This window comes from Drosophila ficusphila, unplaced genomic scaffold (assembly GCF_018152265.1).
Source record: "Drosophila ficusphila isolate 14025-0441.05 unplaced genomic scaffold, ASM1815226v1 contig_412, whole genome shotgun sequence".
Lineage (NCBI taxonomy): Eukaryota > Metazoa > Arthropoda > Insecta > Diptera > Drosophilidae > Drosophila > Drosophila ficusphila.
The window spans coordinates 4,596,748-4,623,132 of NW_025064326.1; the positions used below are offsets into that span (position 1 = coordinate 4,596,748).

At 44.4% G+C, this 26,385-nt stretch overlaps 3 protein-coding genes and 1 non-coding gene across 5 annotated transcripts in view; 2 read left to right on the plus strand and 2 right to left on the minus strand.

The window, feature by feature from the left end:
* The first annotated feature begins 836 nt into the window (after window positions 1-836).
* LOC108101259 (extensin-2) lies at window positions 837-3,232 on the plus strand. Of its 2 annotated transcripts, none has more exons than XM_017205513.1 (3): window positions 837-1,167; window positions 1,228-1,676; window positions 1,942-3,232. In XM_017205513.1, exons 1-3 carry the CDS (start codon window positions 998-1,000, stop codon window positions 3,189-3,191), a joined length of 1,869 nt encoding a protein of 622 aa, XP_017061002.1. In that variant the 5' UTR covers window positions 837-997; the 3' UTR covers window positions 3,192-3,232. The 2 variants fall into 2 exon arrangements, with proteins under 2 accessions (XP_017061002.1, XP_017061003.1); XM_017205514.1 differs by having other exon boundaries at window positions 1,228-1,601.
* A 172-nt stretch (window positions 3,233-3,404) lies between these two features.
* On the plus strand, window positions 3,405-4,066 carry LOC108101331 (thioredoxin-like protein 4A). The gene is made up of 2 exons (XM_017205640.2): window positions 3,405-3,561; window positions 3,622-4,066. The coding sequence occupies exons 1-2, from the start codon at window positions 3,484-3,486 to the stop codon at window positions 3,970-3,972; spliced, it is 429 nt and encodes a 142-aa protein (XP_017061129.1). The 5' UTR covers window positions 3,405-3,483; the 3' UTR covers window positions 3,973-4,066.
* A 115-nt stretch (window positions 4,067-4,181) lies between these two features.
* Window positions 4,182-26,385, minus strand: part of LOC108101320 (flocculation protein FLO11) — a 40,664-nt gene continuing 18,460 nt past the window's right edge. The window contains exons 3-6 of the mRNA XM_017205627.2: window positions 9,750-9,871; window positions 8,954-9,677; window positions 8,393-8,703; window positions 4,182-8,324 (exon numbers count right to left, since the gene is read on the minus strand). Coding sequence (XP_017061116.2) covers window positions 6,264-8,324; window positions 8,393-8,703; window positions 8,954-9,677; window positions 9,750-9,854 — 3,201 coding nt within the window. The 5' untranslated portion in view covers window positions 9,855-9,871 and the 3' untranslated portion in view covers window positions 4,182-6,263. The remainder of the gene's footprint in view (window positions 8,325-8,392; window positions 8,704-8,953; window positions 9,678-9,749; window positions 9,872-26,385) is intronic.
* Trnaw-cca lies at window positions 19,815-19,886 on the minus strand. The gene has a single exon. It is a non-coding gene; the product is annotated as a tRNA-Trp (tRNA).

The window sequence follows — 26,385 nt, forward strand, 5'->3', positions numbered from 1 at the left end:
AAAATTGAGCTGTGAAATAGGATGGTCAACACATATATATAGCACGCCTGAATAGGTGATAATCGGGGGAGACACGCTGCAACAAGTGTCGCAGTAACTGACCCACATCCACAGCATATAAAGTTGACAAATATTATTGTCTTTATTTTGTACTAAGAAATCTATAATTTGGGTTACACATGGTAGTAGTACCAGAAGATTGAAGGGGTTTATATTAATTATCACTTTTGTGGCGCCAAAAAGGGGAATGTTCGCCGGTTTGGAATTCTTTGCACATGTCATTCATTTCTTAAAAGTGAATAACGTAAAACTTATGCATATGTTTGCGTAAAAGAAGGAGAATTCTTTGAATAAATATTTAAGGAGAATAAATAAAAGTAATTTTTTGTATAACCGGTTTTGGTAGAACGTATTTTTTTATGGTAATCCTAAATTTTTACTGATTAACTAGAATCATAATGATAAAGTTGTAGGCACATGCCATGAGGATGCTACTAACTATTTGCAAAATTGGAGCCACACGCTCCCAACCACATAAGCATTTTATGAAATAGTCACGGATTGGAAGTCTAGTTACACTCCGCACTCCAGATACTCGAATACCAGGCAACCGGGAGCACATAACGGAAGATGCTATCAGAAATGTGGAGTAACAATTAATTAGCACCTCCGAGGTCGACGAAATGAAAGTGCTGTTCTGCCCGCTCGGATTCGTCGTATATAGATCACTTCTAGTAGCACCTTTTGCCGGGAATCTGGGTCATGAAAAAACGAAATCACGAACTCCGCTGAACGGACTTGAATAAAACCAATGGCCATCCAAGTGATCCGCTGTATTCGACATTTTCACGCGACTCGGATCGGTAGTTTTATTTTCGAGCTCCGGCGGATATGGGGAAAGTATAGCCCCTAAGGATATTAAGTGATAGTGCGGATAAATAAAAATATTTACAAAAGTGTCCTGGTGTGAAACTAAATATCTGTAAAAAATACAACGATGAGATTAGAAAGCGCCAAGTGGGCGCTGTTGGTGTGTCTCGGTATTTTTTCTTTATCTGTTCGGATTCAGGCCTATTCACAGGTTTTGGTCAGTGGCAATGGAGCTGAAAACGACCAGGGACCGCGCATATTTAAGGCTCTTAATACGGACTTAATATTTCCAAAAACGTAAGTTTACCGAGTTCAAGTGGAGGTGACCGATATACCTGACAATCCTTGCCCACACAGCTTCAACTCCAGTGAGAATGTCTTCTCAACTACTGAAGCTCCTGCGACTATTTCCACACCCTCGACTATCCTTCATCCTCTTCCCTACAACCATCAACCCGAGAGAACAACAAACTCGCCCATTTTTGTGACCCCTTTGGTCGCCTCGGAGACGGAGAAACAAAGTGATCCTGCTCCCAATCCTAAAACTGATCCAGAACCGGGTCCTGTTTCCGAGGAGCAACCAGAACCAGTTGTGGAAGGAGCGTCCACAGGACGCGCCGTGGATTACCGGACAGCGTATCCCTTCGGTCAACTGATTACCCCCTTGCTGAGAGGCGGAAAACCACAACAGTACAACTCAAGACCCTCCAAGACACGTATTTATCCGCAAGGTAGACCTTCTTACTACTCCTCATCGTCACGAAATCCATCTCGCTATCAGTCTTCGAGGCCCAGCTATAAAAAAGGTATCATAACCATCCACATTTTTAAGGTTTAGGTTTTGGTTTGCTTAAAACTATTCATATATAAAAGGTATTTAAAGCGGCTTATTCCAAAAAGTAGATACCCTGTAGATTTATTAACTGATCTTTAATGACTGGCTTAGTTTAATTGAATTTTCCAGTTAAGTTAACACTCATTTTTAATTTCATTATTAACTTCTCCATTACTGTTTTTATTTAAAAAATTGTTGTATCACATTCTTAAAATACATTATTTCGTTTTTACCAGGATTCAGAGATCGCTTTGCTCCTGGCGAGGGAACAGCCGCCAATCTGTTCAAAGGTCAGCACGACCACAGCCACGATCATAGTCACGATCACAGTCACGATCATTCCCATGGCCAGGATGGCAAAGTGGCCGCCGGATCCAATTCTGTGAACTCCTATGTCGCTCCCGGCGATACCTACTCTTTCCCGCCCTTGAACACCAAATATCCGTCGCCCTCGCAGGATCCCAAGGCAGCCTTGCCTTCGGATACTGTGACCAGTTACCTGCCACCCGCCTCTGGAGGACTGAGCAATGCGGGGTACAACTATCCGGGACCTTCGTTTCCGGGTTACAAGTACCCAGGACCACTGGCCAACTCCAATGGCGACAAGGATGCGGCGGCCAGTATGGCGAGTGCATCGCCTCCGGTCGACGACGACCCCGGAAACGATGATACGATTGGAGTCCTGCCCGCCAGTGCCATGGATAACCTTCCCACGAAGGATCAGGATGCGAAGGATGCTGGCGCAGCGGCTCCTGGAATGGGAGATGGCATGGATATGGGTCCGGCAGATGGCGGAGATAATGGCGGTGGCGGCGGAGGGGATGGCGACGATAGTCCCCTGCCAGCTCTCCACAACGACGGTTCGCATCCGGAAGACGATCACAAGTACGATCCAAATATGGAATATGCCACACCACCTCCGGGATGGCTGGAATCTCACCCAGAATCGGCTGCCCCCAAGCCAGAGGATCACGATCACGACCATGCACCCGATCACGACCATGTCCACGATCATGATCACCACCACGATCACTATCCTGGTCACTTTGATTACCAGCCCTCGTATCCGGATGACTCGTATCCGGATGTGATATACGACGACCATCCACATCACCACCACCATGTTCACCACCCGCCGCCGCCTCCTCCGCCACCACCACCACCACCGCCGCCACCACCACCCACCGAACCCCCACCACCGCCTCCGCCGCCGCCAGAGCCTCGTGTTAAGAAGTACAGCTACTTCTACATTGGCCGCAAGCTCTGGTACATCCCATTGTACTTCACCGTGTGGTTCAGCTTCTACATCCTGTGGCTCATCATCAAGTCCATCGGCCGCCACAAGGTCAACCTGCCCAATCACTACGTCTCGCGACGCAGTGCGCCCGATCCGTTTACGGATCAAGGTCGGGACGAATACATTAACGAGATGACCGTAAGGGTGCTGGAACACATCGATAGCTTTAAGCAGAAATACTTGAGCTGATAAGGACGCTAACCAATTCCTAACGACTAATAAAAAATTACTTTTACACCAAATAAACAAGAATTTTTAATCTTAAGTTCGAAACTGCTTTAACTGAAACCACATTTTTATTATACATTTGCATTTGAAAAGTCGTTACAAAGCGCCACACTACAAGAAGTCATCGATAAAAGCATCGATTTTTTATAGACAAAAACATCGAGGCGCGTCCATCTCTAATTTAGCAGGTTTTGTTTACGTTTTGTTCAATTATTTTTGCGCTGAATAGTCTGGAAATAAATAACTCTTCAAGATGTCTTATATGCTTCCACATTTGCACAATGGCTGGCAGGTGGACCAGGCCATTCTCTCCGAGGAGGACCGTGTGGTGGTGAGTGATTGGAATCAGTGGCTGCAACCACTTCGTAACCTCCGCTTTTTTCTGTTCCAGGTGATTCGCTTCGGTCACGATTGGGACCCTGCCTGCATGAAAATGGACGAGGTGATGTACAGTATCGCCGAGAAGGTGAAGAATTTCGCGGTCATATATTTGGTGGACATCACGGAGGTGCCAGACTTCAACAAGATGTACGAGTTGTACGATCCCTGTACGGTGATGTTCTTCTTCCGCAACAAGCACATCATGATCGATCTGGGCACGGGTAACAACAACAAGATCAACTGGCCGCTGGAGGACAAGCAGGAGATGATCGACATCGTGGAGACGGTGTATCGGGGAGCCCGCAAAGGTCGCGGTTTGGTCGTCTCCCCGAAGGATTACTCCACCAAGTACAGATACTAAGGTCGGCCACCTTTTCACCTGAGCTTAGTTTAATGTATCCCATTTAGTCGTAAAGAATTGATAGTCCCAAATACAAGCGACAGTCTCTTGGCAACTTGTGTATATGTATTTTCTTCCGGTTTATTTTTCACTTGTCACATTTCTCATTAATATCGCTAACATGTACATCAATTTTCTTTGTTTTTCATATATATAACATTTAACTAAGTTTGTTCTTTAATAGCTCGTACTTTTTAAAAATTTTAATCCATTCTTTAAAGTAATCTTGCATTAATAATTCTTTTTTTGCGCGTTAGTAGTACACATATTTGTTTTAATTTCGAATTGCTTTCGTTTACCAATTTGATCAATTATGCTTTGAGTTTAGCTAGAGGTACATATAGACATCGAGTTTATAAACATTACGCAAATCAGATTGGACCAAAAAGAGGGAGTTACTTAGTACAAAAGTATAAAAAAACATCGCAACAAAAGGGGGGTCGAAGGAGGAATTGTCTAGTTCACAAACTGAATGCTCTACGCATTTATTGGGCTTGGCGTCGTTGTCCAAACATTGTCTTCAACATTGTTATTGTTCATTTAATACAACAGCTCAGTTTTATTACAGATTTTTTATGCTTAGGTTTAACAATTGGTTCCGCTACTCTTTGACTTACACAAGTTAGGTTTGCTCATTGGTTTCATTAAATATAGTTATGTATATTTAGCTACGTTATTAGTTATATGTATATTTCTGCTCATTTGAAACAAATCAACGCTACAATTACAATATTTTCGAATTTCATTTACTCGTACGTTCTTCAGCATTTAACCAACAATTGGATGTTTTGTGTTTTTTTGAGGGGTTTCCTTTTGATATACCATTTGCATTTCATAGGCGCCTTTCGAGTTGATCTCGTCGTACAAAACACTTACTAGTATTAAAAAATATTCAAATAGGGCTCGATTTATACATACATGTGTGGTGTATATAAATATATACTTATGCATAGGAAAGGTACAAATCAGGCTCAGGCTGAGGCTCAGGCGTGTGATAAAGTCTCTAGGGGGCGGGGCACCTCAAAATGCAGCTCTATCGTAATATCCTGTCCACTAAATATTTTGATTTGAATAATACAAGTTATTTGATTTATTTTCCGTACCGTCTATATTCCATCCTTCCCTTGGCTTTTCATAGAAAAATAGAGATGCGTAGGTGGGATGAGTTAGGAAGTTGTTTACATATATGTATGTACTTTTTGTGTTTCTTTTCTCAATTTTTGGTTTTGGTTTTCAATTTTAGAACTCTATATTCTGACAACAATTCTATTATAATTCCAACAATTCGTTTTCGAACAGGCAGGAGCGGGGGGAAATGCGAAAATGTTCCTAGAAAGTCTGCAACTTTTGTCTAGCTACGCGTAAAAGACATTTAGGCATCTTCGGGCGGACCTTTCGAGGTCCTTAAGGTCTTCTGTCAGAGTACTTCTGTTGCAAGGATAACACTCGATCTCTGTCGAAGTTGTTGTGCAATCTATAAAATTTCTAAATTACAATACTTTAAGTATTTGGCTGCTGTTTAAGACACTAGAAGAGTTTTCATTCCGTAAGAGAGGGCGAGTGAGGGATAGAGATAGAAGGAGCGACAATTGCTGGCGCCTGGCGATATATGGTATGTACCTATAGAAATATATAAACTTTCTCCTATCGCTCTATAGATAAAGTGTGAAAAATAAATCCGAGTATCACTACTTAACTTTTAGAGTTCTATTAACAATAATAGACAACAGTCTCTAAGTACGAATACGTTGTTGTTCATCTTGCTGTTCATTACCATAACTCCCTTCGTCATTTGGATCGATCTACTATAACTTTCGTACGCCAGACCCAACTAACTCATATTTCGACTAAATGCGCTTAAGCTAATCCATATTATCTATGCCTAAATACTCGTCAATACTCGCGTTTCATAGTTCCGGGTCTTTAGCAATCCAGGAATTTGGTTGCCAGACCAAGCACTTAAGAAAACTACAGTGAAAACTCTCTGTTAAATATATTTTGAAAGATGAAAAAGGTTTAGAATAGGATTACCTTTGGAGTAAAGAAGGTTTTATACTTAGAAGAAGTGAAAGGATCTTTAGTAAAAGATTGCATTATTGGAAGAATTTCTAGCATTTTTCAAATATGAGGGAGTTATGAGGGAGTCTTCACTGTAGCTCGCTTCAGCATGCGTTCAAAGTCAGTTGCTAAGCTCTTAAATAGTGGCGTGGCCCAGGGAACTGCCTTCGTTGGAGCAGTGGAAACCAGCTGGGCTAGAAGAGTGTCTCCTTGGACCATTTCCTGGAAGTGCCGGGCAGGCTGGGGTCCCGCTTCTCGCCACCCAGCTCCCTGGCGCGCTCCCGCTGCTCCGAGTGGTGCTTCTGGGGCTCCTGACCCAAGTCCTGGTCCTCCTGGTTGGGCAGCCGGATCAGGGGAAGCTCTAGCACGACGGCGGGCGTCGCGGTCGTTGTGACCGCCAGTGCTCCGGTGGCTCCACTCTCACAGCTCAGATTGGTGGCACTCCGGCTGATCCCAGTGGGCTGGGCAGGCGGCGCCTTGCGCAGGATCAGATCCTTAAGGGAGGCGGGCACACAGATGCTCTGCTGCCGGGTGGCTATCACCGAATCGGAAACGGACGAGGCGCAGGGATCGTGCGCCATCCGGATGGCGTTCGTTGGCAGTTGAGCTGGCTGCTGGCTGCTGGTCATGTGGGAATGGGCAGGAGCGGGACCAGGAGCAGGAGCAAGAGCAGGAGGCATAGGAACAGGAACGGGACTGGGCGTGGAGCGACCCACACTGATCACCGTGTTGAGGCTGCTGTACTGCGTGTGGGTGGCCGACTCCGGTCCACCGGCTCCTCCTCCTCCGAGCGCAGCTCCCGAGGCCTCCACCAGGCCCAGCTCCGTGTTCAGCGTGGAGCAGGTGTCCTCCTCCGTCGTCGTGGTCGTTGTGGTCGTCGTCGTCGTCTGCGGATCGCTGTACTGCTGCAGGAGTGGCCCCCGCCGCGGCGGACTCTGGCTGACCACCACCGCTCCGAAGTGCGTCTCCAGCGGAGGCGCCGCCTCCGACTGGATGGGCAGGCCCATGTGGAACTGTTGCAGCTGCAGTGGCTGGTTGATCAGTGCCACCCGATCGCCGGAGGAGGTGGCGCTTATGGTGCGGTGTCGCTGCAGCAGTGGCCTCCGGGGGCGAGCTCCTCCTCCGCCAGCAGCCAGCGGCGGAGGAACCGAACTCAGGCTCATCCTCTTCGCAGCTGGCATGGCCAGCTGGACAGGATTGGGCTTCGCCTCCGAGCCACCACTAGCAACCCGAACGGCGGCAGTCTGCGCTTGAGCGGCGGCCTGGGCAGCCGCCTCCTGCTCCTCGCTGTCGCTGCTCAGCTGCTGCATGTCGTCGTCCGTGTCCGCTGGACTCTCCAGCCCGAACACCGAGTCCTCGTCTAGGGAGCGCAGCTCCGAGTCGGGACACTCCAGCGAGGAGATCTTGAAGGAACTTAGTGAGGCCAGCGGCGCTCGCTTCTCCGGATTGTTATTGCCCATCGCCAGGGGCAGCTTGTTGGACACCGAAACGGTGGCCAAACTGGCGCTTCCGCCGCTCCCGGCGCCGTTCAATCGCTCCAGGCTCACCGGTGTGCTGTCTACACTGAGGCTGCTCGAGCTGGCCGCCGTACCCGCTGCTCCGGAGGGAACCGCAGTTCCGGAGGGAACCACAGGTCCGGCAGGAACTGCTGCGTTCGCCGTGTACGGGAAGCTGTTGTTGTTGCTCTCGTTGCGCTGCAGCTCCACCAGTGTCAGCTTCCGGCGGACGCCCAGGCGCAGCTCCTCGGAGGGCGAGTCGCAGAAGTGGAACGCCTGATGGGCGCTGGTGGGCGGGGCCGATTGTACCGGCTTGGGCAGGGGCAGGGCCAGGTCGACGGTGCTCCGCTGGTTGTAGGGATACACGTCCACGGTGTCCGCACTGATCGAGTGGATCTGCTGCTTGCGACCCGCCTGCGCACTGTCCGGATCGTAGGAGACGATGCTGTGCTTCCGCTTGATGTTCGTGGCACTCAGGTTGGCGGTGGAGGTGCGGCTACCATTGCCAGATCCCTCGTGAACACTCCGCTCCGAAGGACACGGCGAAGCCTTGGGCGTCGGCTGGATCACCTGGATGTCGGGGTAGTAGTAGTCCCAGTTGTCGATGCTCGACGTCCGCGAGGCGGTCGATAGCTTCCTCTGCAGCGTGGGCGGCAGGTTGCCCATGCAGCCGCCCATGTAGGCGGAGGTGCGCCGCTCCAGGTAGGAGCTGTCCGTGCTGCAGCAGGTCATGGCACTGCTCCTCCGCGAGTCCTGACCCTGTGCGGGTGGTAAGACAAACTCATTTCGATATAAGCTCATTCTGGGGTAGAACCACCACCACTCACCGCCATTGGTACGGACAGAAATCCCGGCTTGCTGCGCGTGGAATCCGTGCGCTGGTGGCTCGGCTCCTCGGCGGCACCCGGCTGCAGGTACTCCTCCGCCTCCAGCTCGTCCTCCGTCTCCACGAAGTAGTCGTCGGTGCCGAAGCTGCCGCCCATCGGATAGTTGCTGAAGATGCGCGACGACTCCGAGCCGCTCTTGCGCCGACCCACGTGGCTGGATCCGGGTCCTCCGGACATCGAGGAGTAGGAGAAGCGGCGCGGCGGCTCCAGCAGATAGCTGTAGCCCACTGGAACGCCCACGCCCACGCCACCTGGAGAAAATAAATCATTAAAAAGATGATTCACAAAACATCCAGAGAAATCAATAAAATTTGGTTGTTTCTTGCAAAAAAAGAAAAAAAATAAAAATAAATAAAAAATAAAAAACCAAATGTTTATTTTCTATGTTTTTTTTCCTATTAATTATTGTAATAAAATTAGTTTTCCTGCCATAGTGAACTAATGAAATGATTTTGAATAAGTGGTATCCCTCCATTCAAGAATCCCCTTCGAAGAACTCACCCATCGACCCGCAGCGGTATCCTCGATTCAGCAGCGGCGGCGCACTCACGTTGCCCAGCGAGAGCATCCGCTGCCTTCGGTAGACCATCGCATCGTACTCATCCGGATACAGGGACATGCCCGTGGCCACGATGGCGTCGTGGATCTCGCGCTCCTCCTCCTCCTGCATGCAGACGGCGGCCACCGCCGCCATCTTGGGATCCTTGAGGACCTTCAGGGTCTCGTTGCTGCTGCTGCGGCTCTTCCACACGATCAGGAAGACCATCAGGCCGAAGAACCCACCCAGGGTGGCCGCAATCCGCACGCCCGTCATCACGTCGTAGGTGGCGAAGAACTCCTCGCGGATCCTGGCCCGCTCCGCTGCGCTTTCCGCTTCCGTCAGATTCTGCTCGCCCGGCGGCAGCAGCGGCATGTAGGGCGTGGCCGTGACGTGGGCGTGGGCGGGTGCTGTGGGCGTGGCAGTGTTGCTGTGGTAGCTGCTGTTACTGTTGTTGTTGCTGCTGTTGCTGTTGTAATTTGACAGCGCCGCCGGTGTCGGTGATGGCGGTGGATTCTCGTGCCGGACATCAGGACTTGTGTCAATGAGAGCTGCCGCTTGGGGTTTGTTGCTGTTGTTGTTGTTGTTGTTATTGCTGTTGCTATTGCTGTTGCTGTTGGCTGCACGACGAGCAATGCGTTGCTGTTGCTCCGGCTGATGTTGCTGCTGGTCTTGCTGCTGCTGCTGCTGGTGTTGCTCCTTCGGCGGATGTTGCTGCTTGGTATGCTGCTCCTCTCGATGAAGGTTGTCGCCTGTGGCATGACTTGGACTGACTGATGTTGCTCCGGTACTCGCAGTGGTTGCTGTTGTTGCTGTGGAGGGCGTTGCTGCAGACGACGAGGCACGTCGTGAAAGTTTGGCCATCTCTATTCAAACATTTTCTGCAAGCAAAATAATAAATCAATTTAATTACTAATTTGATTGCAAATATCATAAAATTACTTCAAGGCAGCTTAACATAAGCTACAATGAATGAATTTAACTCTTCCTTTCAACTTTCTCAGATCATACATTTATCTCCATCCACAATTTTAATCCCTTGTTAAACACAACTTTGTATGGTATTTTTCTTTATCTTCTATAACTTTTCTATTGACACAAAATCGTGTTCCGATTGTTCAGCTTACTGAATACATATACTTGGCTTATTCTTTGCTGCTACTCTCCACCACTCGCCGATTTTTGGTGAGCAAACAGTGGCAGTTTTATGCTCCTCCACTGGACATGGCTAACAGCCCATGAAAGTGTTAGTCACGAACAAATTGGCCATACAATATCGACGTGACTGCCATTCAGGCCAGCTGCGAGCTGCTGTTGCCAAGGATGAAGAATGAAATTAACGGATATCCACTTGCGGCGAAAGTGCGGGAGTTAAATAGCAACATAAAATGTGTGGCATAACATCCCGAATAAAGTGTTGGAGGTTCTGTTGTACTTCAAATGTCTAACCATTTTGGGTTTCGAATTTAAGTTGCAAACATTAAATTTCATCACTTTATTTCCTGCTACTTTTGCTCAGCATCATCGCGTTTCCCTTCAGTTTCCCTCTAAAAATGATTGGGAAAATGTTGCTGATTGATGACAGGAAATGAAATATTGAGAATGCAGCAAAATAAATGGCAATCAAAGCACGCTCAAAGTATTATTGATTTCCAAGGACTCCCTGGCAGTTTGCCGTAACAAGCTCGAACACCTTTTGCTTCTAGTTTCTGGCATCCTTCGTCCCTTCAAGTCCTTCGCCCATTAAAACGCCATAAACCCATCCACATTCCGCGGCGCATTCTTCGGCAGCGCCTCAAAGTTTTTAATTGTTTCCAGCGAACTCGCTGCTTTTCCGCTGCTACCTCCTTCTCTAGGCAGCATTCCCGTGGGGAAATAACTTGGTAAATTTTTAACATTTTGTTGAAATGAGTAAATTAAGGTAACACATACACACACACACACACACACACACACAGCTTTTGCCCGCAGCATCTCCTTTGGCGGTATCCTTGGATTTCAACAAGTTGCACGCTCAATAATTCAGAAGGACACTCTGTAGCCTGTTGCCGTTGTGTGTGGCCATTGTCCATTGTCATTGGCAGCTAGTTGGTCAGCTCCTTTTGCCATTTTCCCCCACCCCCTCCCCTCCCCTCTCCCTCCCCTCTCCCTCCCCTCTCCCCGTTGGCCACCATCTAATTGTTCGTTTTGTATTGACAGTCGCGCAATTGCGGAGCTCCGCTCTGATGAATTTTTCTATCCGAGCTCTTCTTTCCTTCCCCGGATTTTTTGTCTTTTTGTTTTACATAGCCATTTTCGAGCATATATATCCTGCCAATGCTCTGTATGTCCTGTCCAAGGACAGCGACAGTCAGTCAGGGAGCGAAAAGATTATTGCAAAAGTTTTTTGGTCTAACACTCGTATTCCACCTCAAGCTCGTACCTTGACTTATTTCGGTTTTCCATTTTCCGGCTCGCTCGACGTTTTCCTTCCTTCCCGTTCCCTTTTTCCTTTCAACTTGCCGGGCAAACAAGAAAGTTTTTAATGGCTATTATACATTGGCCATAATTCGTGTCCAACTTCCGTGCAAATAATGAGGGGAAAAAATGTAAAACACAATTTGCAGTCTAAGCAGTTTGGAGTGATTTTTAATGGGCCCACAGTTGGCGGATTCTTTTGCCGGGCAATTATATTTGAATTCCACTAATGGCTGCGAAATTTGTCTCGTCTACTTTTGCAAACGGACTTGGAAAAAGCGCAACTTTCCAAAGAACTTTTTCCCGCAGAGGAAAATGGAAAAGCTTCTTTAAAAAAATTGTTTCTGATACTTTACGTGACTAGCCTTTTCTTTATTACCTAAATTTAGATTCTTCTTAAATAGAATCTCTAAATTGTTTCGGACTCTCTTTAAAAGACAATACTTTTCCTGTTCGAGAAAAAAAAGTTATCGAACACTTGTAATAAGTTGCAGCTTCCGTTTGGCGCACAATTGAGCATGTTTAAATGTGGTTGGCTCTCCGGGCTCCAAAAGAAGACAAAGTGTTGAAGCTCCCGTTGAGTCCTGGTGATGGATTAGCACATTTGGGGATTGGGTTTGCTGCTAGGCAAGGATAATTGCCTTTGGCTCCGCTTGAATACTTGTGGGTGTGTGGGCATCGAGCAAAGAAAAACATATACGAAGAATACATTAACAATGTCCGTTCGATGAACGTGTGTATCAACACCATATCGATGTCAAAGCCGGTGGTTTTTGGGGGAGGAAGAGGGACAGAGTGGAAAATGAGCGGAAAATGGGGGGCTCAAGCTAACCAAACAACAACAAAACAATGTGCTGCTTGTTGCGCCGTGTTGTTGTTGCAGCATGATGAATGATTGTGGTTGGGTTACCGGACAAGCGGACAAACGGACTGCGAATAACGGACAACGGACAAACATGCTGACAGGCGGCCTCGACTTGGATTTGAGTACACGGTGCGTATGCGTAATGCCTGAAACGAGTGGGTTTGCGAGGTTTGCACATGAGGGAAAATAATAATTCATCATGCCGAGGGGCAAGTCTGTCCCATTTATGTACACGCTATATATACGGCGAATTCTGGCGTATTTTGGGACTTTCGTATTTTCACTTTGGCAAATGAAATTGACGGCAAATCAATTGAAATTGTGTACAAATATATAAGCTCATACAAGAATGCCTTTGTCGGATTTTCGAATTGTCGAATTGACTTTGCCTCCAGCCAGCCAACAATGAAATCATTCATGTGAATTCAAGCGTTGGCCATAAATACAGAGTCCGCGGTTTGAATAGAAACAGTTGAAACAAAAAAGTTTGAATTGTTTTTATGTCTCTCTTCCCTACATAAAAAAAACATTTTTGAATCCCTGATATTTATTTATAGTATAAATATATTTATACCCCAAATAAATACATTTGGTATAAAAATGGAGGCACTGGTGATTTATTGATCAAATTGTTTTCAAGCCATTGACTTTTCAACACCCCATGAATCCCTACTTAAATGACCATCACTGTCAACACGCACACTCTCACGCCTGAGCAACTTAAGAGCGTGTACATATACACAAAGGAGACCACATACAACCACCTAAGCGGCTTAAAGGAGCATTAGGCAAATGAAAATACTCGACGGCAGAAATTTGTGGCCCTTTTTCGATTCGATTTACTGCTGTCCCCACACTTGACCTTCATTTGATTTTTTTAATTAGCTAAAACGCCGACTAAGCTGCGGAATTGAATATTTTAAGAGCTTAACGGCGAGTGGTGGCTTTAAAAAGGACAGGATAAAATAGAGAGTGGTTTTCTGCAAGTCTGCCTGCCTTATTAGTGTCTGCTTTGTCTTTTCCAAAGGAGCGCACAATGGCTCACAGTCGGGCCAAATTATGAGAATTACGGCATTCCACAGCCGCGCCTACCGAAAGTCCTGCCCGCCACCTCCCTTGGTCCTGTATTCCTGCACTCTGCACCCTTCCTACTCCTCTGCTGCTCTTCCCCCGCCCCTCTCCCCTCCTTCGCCTGCCACACAGCCGTGCGCCATTTAACAAACATTCCGTTAATCTGCTACACTTGGCAGCGCCATGGCCACGAGCCTGCCTCCCACATCCGCTGCTTTATCCTGATCCTGCGCCAGTATTTGTGCCTCCTTCAGGCCTGCCAACTTGGCTATAAAATATAACATTCTGGGTTTATACAACAAGGAGTATATCTTTAAATAGCTCGAAATTGGAAAACAAATATACATAAGAAGAAGAAAAATTGTAATATACATATGTATAAGTTTACTATTCATATTACCACATTATTAAGTAAATTTAAAATAATTTTATTTACATTAGACATTATTTGAAGGTGTTTTAAATTTGGAAATTTTATTGAATCGAATTTCATTTTATTACCAACACACCCCAAAAATATATTTCAGTAGCTTAATGAATAATAAAACATATTTTGCTTATTAAATAGTTTAGTGTGGCCAAGCATCGACAAGCCTTTGGGTGTTTGAATGTTTGATGTGGCTTTTTCGGAATGCCATCACTGGCGTTGTGTGTTTTACCTCCGCAGAGCCGTAGAGCGCGGCAATGTTGTCCTCGTTGTTACTGCTTATTGTTGTGCTTTTATTGTTATGGCCATGTTTTTTTCCCAGCCCCGCGCCTGCTCTTTTTTGTTTGCTGTTTCATTTGGCGGCATTGTTGCTCCGGCCCCTGCCACACCCACCCCACCTCCTTCGTCCTCGTAAATGTATATGTGTTTGTGAGCTGGCTTTGTCTTTGGGGCTAAGCGTTTTACGTTTATGATCGCAGCTCAGGCCAGACGATGAAACAGACAGGACCCCGAGTCCCTGACCCCGCTGCTCGCTGCACGGTCTTATGTGTCGCTTACAAATGACTTTTGAATCGCATTCCGGTTATTGCCACCCATTCGAGCGCAAATTATGCACTTAAAGTTCATTTTTGACACCCACAAAACGGCAAAACCGGGAATCGGCCTGCGGGAAAAGGAAAATTCGATTGCTTTCCGCCACCCAAAATGTGTGTCACGTCTCGAATTTGTTCTACTTTTAATATTTGCTCAAATATTTACCAGGATTACGTGCTTCGCCTCGGCAAGGGACAGGTCCTGGCAAGGATGGCAGCGATAACCGAGCGAAGATTGCTCCAGGTCGAAATGGGTTCCTTAAGCTGCTGCTGCTCCATTGCTCCTTTGCCCAGCTCCCTTCCCTTTTAGCCACGTTAATAATTTACTGTCAACTTGTATATTTATTGCTTAATCACTCGGAAGACCACAGATAATGCGCCAAACTGTGTGTGCTTGTGGTCTCTCCATAAATCAAATTCATTTCGGCAAATGAAGTCAATTTGTAGTCAAAAGTGAATGGAAACAGAATCAGTGATGCTTCTGTGACTTTTAGGTTAAATGTTTCTTGTCTAATAAATTTAATGGATCGAGTGTGGAAAGAATAAGCTTATGGTAAAACTTGATAAAAGTAGGATGATAATTCGGGTTTATTACAGAATTAATATAAAGTTTGAAATCCCTTGAAGGTGGCAGCACTAAATTAAATATCTTACAGGCAAACCCAGATATCAATAGAGATTAATGCTTGAGAAATGATTTAGGAAATCGAAGGTTGAGAAAATGTTCACATTTAATTACATTTGTTTTCATCTCACAAAATAATCATTCAATCAATGAATATCGTTTGTTTTATGTGAATTGATTTACGAATTGATTACAGCTTAATGCGATTTTCATTTGATTTTCTGCTTATGGTTTTGTGATTAGACTTAAAGTAATCATTAGCTGCTGAGCCCGTAAAGCTCTTAAAGTTGTGAATTAAGATCAACTTATTTCTAATTTTCCTACTTTTTAATGCGAAACGAGGCAATAAAACAGCTTTCCCTTTTAGTGCCCGCCAAGTAAACGATAATCCCAGTGACTGGCTAACAACCCCCCTGGTGAACCCATAAAAAGAGCCATTAGCCGTCTTCTATGGCCAACCGCTTGGCAGTTGGCTTTGGCCAAAAGCCGGCAAGTAGTTAAATTAACAACTAATTTAAAACAATTTTTATGTGGCAGCCGGACAAATGGCCGGCCACCCTCGCTTCTCGGCGAACAAAAAGCCATGTCACCATGGCTGTCCAAGGACTCACTTTTGCGCCAGAGGACGGCGGATGGAGGATGGTGAATGGTGGATGGTGGATGGAGGATGGCGTGGTGTCCTGTCATGTGAGTGGACAAAGACGTCTAGACAAATTTATAACGACTGTTGTTATCCTGTTGGCATCAGCGACAGCAACAGCAGCAGCAACAGCTAAAGTAGCAGTAGAAGCCACATTCCGGGCATTCCACTGCGGACATTTAATTTTGACACCAGGATTGACAAATGCTGGCGGGGTTTTGGGGTCAGCTGCCATGGCCATCGCATCAGTTGCTTGATGTGGCACTTGTGTCCGGGGAGTCAAGTGTCAATTAAATGCCCCTGCGGGCCACACTTCATTTTGCGACCACTGTGGGCCACACACATGGCGTATACGTAATTTACTTCAACGCAGCAACAAATGAAATTAAGGGTGCCTTCTTTCCCCCACCCTCCTCCTGCCTTCCCCCGCCGCCATTTTCTGTGGACTGACACTTGACTTGTGCTTCCTGTTTGTTTTGTTCGCATATGTACCATCTGTATCCTTTACAGCGGCGTTAAAGTGCCAAGCAAAGAAGTATAATGAAAGCGCCACAAAGTATGCAGCTGAAGCACGCACACATGCACAGGAAATAAACGTCGCTTGAGTTAACAATTACTGACACCATTAAAGTTGTTGCCTGCCACGCCCAACGCCCATCGCCCCAAGCGAAACGCCCACAGCCCAGCAACGCCCTCAACCTTTTGTCTAGCGAAGGCTGTCATTGTGCACAGCAAAAATCAAGAAGTGTGAGCTTATAGTAAGAAAATATTTATAGAGGTTTCGATTTAGAAAAGAAGAAAAACAAGTGGATTTTAATTTTATATTTCAGGTTCAGAAAGGAATGGAAATGATTTTTTTTTTAACTATGTATGTTTTGAATCACAATTATTTTCCCCCTGTGCATTCTTCTTGTAGCTTCATCTCCATTATCCTGTGCTCGCCTCATTGTTGCTCCTTGTCTTTGTGTGTGTCTTTGTGTTTGTTCCTCGTACGTGTCTGGATCTGCCTTTGTGTATGTGTGCTGGTGACATGTGCCTGGCACAGATTGCACATTGTCTGCAGCAGGCGGCTCACATTTTCTGTGGTCCTGCAACTTTTTGTCCTCCAAACCGCCATTCTGCCCAACGACAACTTGCAAGCAACGAGCATTTTATGCAAACGACGGCAAACTTTTGCCACAATTGAGCAAATTGCTGTCCGGAAATGTGCTTTGATTCAATAGCCAGGGGCCACGGACACAGGACGCGGGACACTCGCACAGGACGCGGCCGAAACTTTCGTCGAGCAAGTAATTTAGAAGTCCATTCGCCCACTGAAGTTGCAGTGGCCGCCCAAAAGTGTATTTATCATAATGCCAATGGCTCTCGCCACTCCTAACTGCAATTTTGCAGGGGGAAAGGGGCCGCAGCCGGCGCCATTAACCCATTAAAGCCCACAACAAGGACCGCATCACGTAGCAGTCGAGCATTGTACACTAAACAGAAATTAGAACCCTTTAAAACTTTGAACAAATTTGAACCTGAGGGCTACTCAATATAGAATATTTTAATAATAAAGCTTAATAAGAGCAAACCATCCAACCTTTATTATTTCCAGAATCAATTTGCATATGATTTGTACTCATTAACTCCTATGCTTAATACAAGTTTTTCGCACAGTGTAGCCCACTGCATGAGGCATCCGGATGGATCTCGAGCGCCGCAAACACAGCACGTAGCCACTTCTGTTGAGCAGGGCCAAACCGACAGATACGAAAGGGTTGGGGGTCTTAGGAGTTGGAGGGGGTTGAGGGGGCTAAAGGGTCCGAAGGGAGGAGAGCAGTTAAGTACGGTCGAGCACGCACACATACACACACAGGACCAGGTTGTTGCAGGTACTGCAACGTGGCCATTAAATCAGAGTTAACAACTGCCTTTTCCCTTAGCACAATGGATGAAATAAAAAGGAGATAAATATTGTTACCAAATCTTAAACAGATTTACCCTTTTGATTTATGAACTATAACTGGAAGAGATTCTAAACTGCATTTTAATTTAAGAATTGAATCTTTAACAAACTACTCTTAAATTATAATACATGCTAGTTTAATCTTTAAACTATAATATTTACGAAATTAATTTTCCGTATATTTTAATCAATTTCTTTCAGGAATCCTTTCGCTCAGCTTTTAACCACTGTAAGCCATCCACCCGAACAGTTTGCATTAGCCCCGCGCTTCTGGAGCAGCTGCATCCGCCAGCCTGCAGCTGTTGAAATCACGACGATGAAAAAGATTAAGCTGCGGCAACAACTTTGGCTTTATTTGCAAAAAAGTGCAGCGAGCTGGGTGGCTGGCTGGCCAAAAACAATTATTTGTATAAAAGCGGGCGAAAGAAGTCGACTGGCGGGGGGTTAAGAGGGGGTACTGTATATTTATTCTAAGGCCAGAGGCGCCCGGCCACGCCCACCCACAAGGACGTGGGCGTGGAAGAGGGAAAAACAGTGACAGGCGAAATAAATCGAGGGAGGTAAATGCCAGCAGACGCCACCTAGCGGACGATGACAGCGAAACTGCAACATATGCGGGAGCCACCTGTTGTTGTAGTTATTGCAACCATCGCTGCACTCCTTCCACACAGTTTCCCTCCCTTTCTGCCACTGGCATTCATTTTCATCCCGCAGTTTTATTTCATTTCACTTTTCCATTCGCTTTGTTGGTCTTCAGACCGACCGCCCCCTAGATTTTTCCGTTTTTCCCTATTTTTCCGAGCACTTCCCCCTTAGTTTCATCTCTTTTATTTCGTGCTGCGTTGTTTTACATTTTGTAATTGAATACTTTAAGTGATTTTTGCTTTGACTTCTCGTTGGTTAATTGACAAAAAACAAAACTAGTCTAAGCAAGGGCACATCAACGTATTTGGCTTTGAAGAGCGTCACTTAAGCGAATTGAAAAGATTTATTTGCAGCGCAAATGAAAAGGTCCCTTAACAGATTCTGTACGGTCCATTGGGTTGTAAATAGATGAGTAATTGATGGCATTGAGCTGATTTTTCCCAAACCAGGGATAAGCAGTAGAAGTAAGTAAAGTAAATTCAAATATTAGGTGGGGTAAATTCTTTTAGGAATAGCTAAGATTAAACTAAAATAAATGTTCCTATTGTTTCTGTAAATCGCACCGGCAGTGCCGGATTAGCCATATAGCAGGAGTAGCAAATGCTACGGGCCCCGCGCATTGGGGGGCCCCGCGCGGCCGCGCTCCAACTCCTACCTATCTGATCGTAAAAAAAAAAAATTTAGATAGGAACCTAATTTGCATGACTTAAGCGTGAAGCGCTTAGGCTATGCTTTACTCCCATCTGAAAATATAAAACTCGATTTCGTCACGTTATATATTATCTGAAATTAAACCACATTTCTACCCTTCAAGCGACCAGATTTTCATTTTTTTTATATAGGTATACATTTATTTTGCGAGTTTACGTAGATTACTAGTGTTTTTAAAGTATTTCGACAGCTAAAATCTCTTACAACAGAAGAGATTTTGGAAAAATCCTCAAGTATGGTCAGTGCTTGCGAAGATGATTTGGAGAACAGCCTAGGTGGCGAATTAGTGCAGTTCGCAGAGCTGCTGAAAACAGATGTGGCTAGTGCCACAGCACGAAACAGGAGCCTCTGGAACAGCAATTTTATAAACTTTTATTAAATAATTCTTTAGAATCGTGTTTCCCAAACTTAGAAATTGCCTTGCGCATTTACTTGTCTCTCATGATCACTAACTGCAGTGGCGAACGTTCTTTTTCAACATTAAAACGTATTAAATATGAATTAAGGAACACGATGGGCCAAGAACGTCTTAATCATCTCACTTTGTTGAATATAGAGCATGATTTGCTTAAAGAAGTCGATATTGAAAGTGTTATCTCTAAATTTGCCCATATTAAATCCAGAAAAGTTTATTTGTAACAATTTTGTTTTATTTAATACCGTAAACTTGAGAACCTAAAGCAAAGCAAGGGCCCCTTGACAGAATTTGCTACAGGCCCCGCGCTAGCTTAATCCGGCACTGCGCACCGGGATCAATTCAGATTATGTTGCTATGAATTTTACTTAATGCTATGCTAAATACGAAAAAATAAAGAAAATTTCTAAAAAATATATATCCGAATTGACCCCGACGTGATTTGAACACGCAACCTTCCGATCTGGAGTCGGACGCGCTACCGTTGCGCCACGGAGTCTTCTTGAAAAAAAGGCTACCCGAAACTCAAATATAATGCTCTGCTGCTGATATTCACGCGGCTAAAAATAATATACCCCCACTAAATAATGCGCCCGACTTTTCTGCTGCCGCTCGACGTCGACGTCACTGCGGTCCCCTTCCACCCCCCAATTGCCACCCGCCCGCAAATTGGTTTATCTCGTTAAATTAGTGACTTTCGTTGTTGTGTTCAATTTTAGCTATCATAGTACTTTAAAAGACCTCACCAACATGTAATGTAACCTTTAATACATAGTTATTTCTAAATTCTTAAGATTTATAAATATTTTTGTTACTTGTGTAGATCCTCATTAACAGTAAATATAAACTGGTGAGCACTAAATCATAAATTTATACTATCACATTAAGCTTGATTAGATAAGCCATGATGTCCGCAGCGCAGTTAGCGTTGCTGCAGCAGAATTACCAGCTTAGTTAGATTTAACCCACTGAGGTTGAATATAATCAAAAACTGGTTTTGCAGAAATTAGAGCTGCAGTTAGATTACTGGTAACTAGTTTTGAGCAACCAATAAATGCCAAATTAAAAAAAAATCAATTGGGAGAGTGGCTAACAGTTGAACAAACTACAGTGAAGTCATAAATTGTGTAAACGAAGTATCGGTAAAATATGTATTTATTAATGTTAGATTATTAAGGGTTATTATTTGAATTTTGGTCCAATTCTCGCCACGCACTGTTTAGGCAGAAATTGCAATTTAAATATTCATAAATCCTGAATAACGGTATATTTAATTAACATATATTGTGGTATATTTGTGTTTGCTTAGATGGTTGGTGAGCTTATTAAATTGTGCTACATTAGCCAAATCACCGTGAATAAGCACGCTAGAAAAGCTTTGAAAGCAAACACGAAATGATTTAACGCCATCCCTTTAAGGGGTTATATACCTTTTTGAGCGAAAAAAATGAGGGAACTTTGGATTTTTTTTCAGGTGTGTAGCAATTATTTTATGATACTGAGGTTATTATTTATTGATAGTACATGTTTTTATAGACACTACAAACGTTTGTTTTTAAAAAAATATAAATAACTTTCGAAGTTATGGCAATTCTCTCATAACCCTTTTTTTGTTATAGCGGCTTGCGGTGACCACGATGGAAGTCCAGCGGGTCAACTAAAATCAATAAACCAAAAAATTTTTATTAGTTTAGTATTATTTCTAGTTCGTCATTGAATTACTTCAAGAATATTTGGTTTTTTCTGCATACAGTAACAATTTTTCCCAAAAGTTGATTTTTCGAGATCTAAAAATTTTATTAAAAAATTCTTATCTGCAAAATCGAAATTGCCGCATAAAAACTGATTCAATGACGAACTCGGCACAATCATTACGAATATTTAAAAAAAAATTGAAGAAGATCGATCAAATAGTTCTTGTGCAATCGCGGTCACAGCAAAGGCACTTTTGGAAAAAAACGACTTTGAGATAATCGCATTCAAAGTTTTACGTTGCGGTACAAAGAGTGACGTACCGCGCCTCAAAACGCTGTTTTGCTATCGAACTATTATTCGGATCTCTTCAAAAATTTGGGAAAATGTTCTCTAGGGGATATACTTTAGGAATCAGCTTAAAAAATTTTTCGTTTTTTTGAAAAAAAAAAGGTATATAACCCCTTAAAGAATCCCCATTCTCATGCTGTACATTTGCAGCTCTTGAATATTAAATGCCCCGAAAAAAAGAACATAAACACGAAAGCTGATTGAAATCTCCAGTGGTTCGCTCGCCAAGTTCAACGGCAGTATCCATGAAATACCAGAAAACACCTGACTTTATGGGAACTGTGCGCCTATTTATAGATTCCTGATTAGTTTGCCCCGAACTTTCCACTGCGCACTTGAGTACTATACATTCTCTATAATTGTATTCAAGCGCAAATCCCCATGGGAGCCACACGAGCCAGACCCCCACTGCAATCCCCGACCCTCGAACCCCAGAAATCCTCCTCTGACCCTCGACCTCTGCACACACGCACACACAGAAACCATTCATGCTTGTGGAGCAACACTAATAAATACTCAACAGTTGCACATTTGAAAATTCTGTGGAAAATGAGCGGCAAAAAGAGCCTGGCGAAAACTGAAACTAAATAAAAACGAGATATTCATGCGGCCTTCTACTTTTTTGTCAGTTTGTAAATACCCTGTTGAAGGTATTTTTAATTTTGCCTACATTTCGCCAAAGTACTTTTGTTGTTCAGTTGTAAAACAAAGGACAATTTAAAATGAAACATTACACATGTTTATTCCAAACAAATGTTTTCACAGCGTGGTAGCGTAAATATGTTTCCCTTAAAAATATAATTTTCAAATGAAAAATAAATATTTATGCAAATAAAACGATGAGGAATTGTAAAGGGTTCGCCCTATGGAGATTACTAAAGGATATTCCCTACTTCGACCCTGTTTCCCTGACCTTTCCTTCGCATTTTTTCTCATTTCAGCCGCAAACTTTTCCAGCTCGTCCTTTCACGCGGCTGTCTGTAATTGTGTGCTGCAGTATGTGTGTGTTTGCCGTTTGTGCGTCCTCCGCATCCTGGCTGTTTGTATGTGAGGAGAGCACGGAATTGCCAGCCAGGCGCTCAGATAACTGCGCTGGTGTCCTGGCTCCACGTGGAGCAGCACATCCTGGCGCAATGTGCGAATGTTGCGAGTACACCGAGCCAAAGGAGGCGGAGTGGGCGGACCAGGATGGCGGAGAGAGCTCTCATTAATAAGTGAGCAGCAGCACAAAGAGAGACACAGAACAGGACGAAACAGAAGCAGGAATCAGGCATAAGGCTAAAACACAGACACCGACACACACACATACGCACACGCACACCGAGTGAAAAGCTCGCATAAAATCCGAGAGTTAATGGCCGGCCGAGTTTTTTGCTCAGTTAAGTAGTTACTGCTGAGGGGACCCGGCATAAGCTCTACTTAATTCGTTTAAGGACAAAGCAAGTGGCTTTGTCCTGCCCTTCGCCCAAAAGCCCTGAGTCATATGGATCCTGGCTTGAATTTTCCAACCAGCCGGAGCGTGTCCAAAAAGAAAGGAGCAAATGTGGATGGGCAACGAACCGGAGACCATTTGTACCAAGTCCTTCTTACCAAGGATTCTTAAACGAAGTTACTATTTAGTTAGCTTCCTGTAAGTCATCTCATATGCAAATGCCTGATTTTATGGCACTGCAGTTCTTTTAGTAAAAAAGGGAACATTACAGCAAGGAAAGAAAAAGTATGCCAGAAAAACTATATTTGTAAACTATTTTTCAACTTATATAAAAGGGCATCGAAAGTTGCCCTTTAAATCGCTGTTTGCATTAATTTTGATTAAGAATGACAATAAAACTTGATTAACGGCTTCGACAACAATTTATGGCCGAGAAAGGTTGTCGTAACTGCAGATAAGATATGGCCATGAATATCTATAGATAACTAAACGCCATGTTGACAAGATAAGGTGGTTGAGAGCTGTTCGCTTATTGATGGTTAAACATGCACCTACCCGTGGATAAATAAATCATCGCTTTCTAGCCAATTTGTCTTCGATAATCCGAATCAATTTACAACCTAAGTCAAGCACTCATAACTTTGCCCATCGCAAAGTTGAGAACTTTGCCTTAAGTTGGTTAAGTGGCAAGGATATTTCCCAAGGTGCCTGCGCAATTTCATCCTTCCCTGCCTGTTTACACTCTGCTGCATGTGTGGATGTGTCAACATTGCTTTTTTAATTAACTTTACAGCATCGACGGCAGTTGCACAAACTTATTTAATTAAATTTCGCCATTGAAGCAGCTAATTAGATTTTTAAAACACCACCATTGTGTTTGTTTCCCTTCCTCTTCCTCTTCCTCTTCCTCTTCCACATCCTGCCGCCGATGTTAATGATGATGTTGTTATTTTGTCGGTCGGCTGTTCGTCCTGCCGGTTTTTACTGCCCCGCGCCGCTTAACATAATTTTTGGCGAGCTGGCCATAAAATAGTTACAATTATGTTAGCTCAGTCGGCTGCGGGCCAAAAACCAAGGCCTCGTTGGATCCTAGCCAGCATAAATTTGCATAAATTTCGGAGCTGCCGAAAATCGATGAGAGAAATTTACAAACGAACGGCAACAAATTAATATGATTAATTGGCACGTTGCTGGTGCGTGGCAACAAGAGAAAAGTCGACATTAAGTCAGGCTGGGATATCGAATAAAGAATACTTTACAAACACTAGGTATGCATTTTTAATGGAGGTTCCAATTCTTATTTAAAAAGTATCATTCAAGAAATTGGCAAATCACTCTGGCTTAGTAAACAGAGAAACCAAGGAAAAGTGTACAGAAAAGAATCAAATTAAAATGGAAAAATAGATAAATAAACAATGTTAAGAATTGTTTTCTGACAATAAACTAAATGTTAGTTAGTAGTTCTATATGAATGCTCAAAATAATTTAATAAGAAAGGTAAGTAGACCAGTATACCCTCCGAAAAAGCTGCTACCCCTTGAGATTGTGGCCACTGGCATTGGGAGTTAACCTGGCACTGGGATCGGACCTCGGCAAACAAAATCACAACGAAAAGCTCGCTGACAGCAGGGTTTTCCAGCGGGGACGAGGTCAAAGGGCAGTCAGCGGTGAAAGAGGAGGCGGAGGAGGAGGAGAAGGTGGGGCATTTGAGGTTACGCGCGAACACAAAAACCGGACTGAGGTGGTGCTACTGATTGACAGCACGTGTAAAAATTGATGTCGGAGGTCAAGAGGGGCAGGGGTCAGCCAGGGGTCGTGGCAATTTGATAAAAACTGTGTGCGCAGAGAGGGATTTCATTGGCAGTTTAACTGGGTGTTAAATTGGCCAACAACTGATGCTCTACAAAAATATCAAGTATCGCAATTATTTAACACCCTCTTTTGAGTGGGTGTGAAAACACTCGACTGTTCTTGTGTCTGAATGAGTGAATATAAATAATTAAACGGGAGTCTTGTATGCTTTTCAATTTCATTACTCGTTCGCTATATTGTTATGGTTTTACCATAGAAATTTTTTAGAATATTTCACAGGCGCACACATTAATAAAAATGTTTAGTCAGTCTGCCTGATTTGTTTTTTTCGATCGAGAGAATGATTTAAAAATGGTTTATGTTATCCAATTTTCCAGGTGTCTGATCATATAAAGCTTTATGTATATATACTGAGCTTTTTATCTCTGCCAAACGACTTTTCTGGGAAAAACTCATTTCAAACAGTTCGCAAGACCATTGTGTTATTTGCTTCAGCGAATCCAGAAACCAGTAAAGTTGTCTCACTTTCTTGTTATCCTTGGAGTGCGGCAACCAAAGTTTTCGAGGCGGATCCCAATCGTCCATTTGTCTCGAAAAGTTTACCAGCGAAATAAAACGAGAATTTCTGCATAACGTTCTGAGTTAATTCAAACCAGGCAACGAACGGCATAGTGAGCTCAATAATTGCGCTTGTTAAATATTTAAAAGCCAAGTGCACACAGCGGGCCGAGAAGAGCGAGCAACAGGCAGCGGATATGGACGGGATTTTGTATAAGCAAGGACGAGCAGGCGCAACTATAAAATTCATTGAGAGCAAAGTTAAGCGCAAGCCAAAGCAACAAGTTATGCAATGTCAGGGGAGGGGGTGGAAAAACCCCCTAAAAAGGGGCGTTTTAGGGCGGAATGGGGGCCATGATGTCGTGCCGTGTAAGCGTCACTTAAAATGAACCGAAGCCGTTGGTAAAACGTGCTCCGTGCTCACTTGAAACAAGAACAAGAACAGATTTAAGTGCACCGCCCACACCCAAACACACTCGCCGAAAACACACAGAGCACAGAGCACAACCAAGGCTGCTCCGATATATTTTTGTCACTAAGCATTGGGCGCTCCTCCGACTGACAAACACTCGGGCGTATACGTAATCTGGATGCGGGGGCGGGCTAACGGGGCGTATGCGTGCGCGTGCTTTAATGAATGTGCGAGTATATGCGATAAGAAGCCCGGCAGGTCTCTCCGGGTCTCCGAGTCCCCGATAATGATGAGTATCATTAACTGCCTGCTGTTGACATTAAGTTGCCTTCCGCCATTGTCCTCAAAGTCCCCTTAGCCTCTTGTTGCTCACTTTAAGGCGATTTTCTGCACTCCACAACCTTGATGGTCGCCTTTCTTTTCTTTTTTGTTTTTGTAATTTTCTCAATTTTCCCTTTACGCCAGCCATTTTGTGACATTTCCCGTTTTGGATAAACGCATTTCGCGCGACCTTCGACGGCCGAATAAAAAAAAAAAGAAAAGCCCAACCAAACGCAACCTTTGACACTTTTGCAATCAAGGCAGCAAAACTGGCAGTAAGTGCACCTGTGTGGGCGTCATTGTGGCAGGCGAAAAATAAAAGGACCCTCAGACGGGCTTTGGCTTGCATTATTGCAAATGCATTATGCTGAGCCCACACTATTTTTCCCTTCTGTCGGAGGAACTCTACTTCAGTTTATG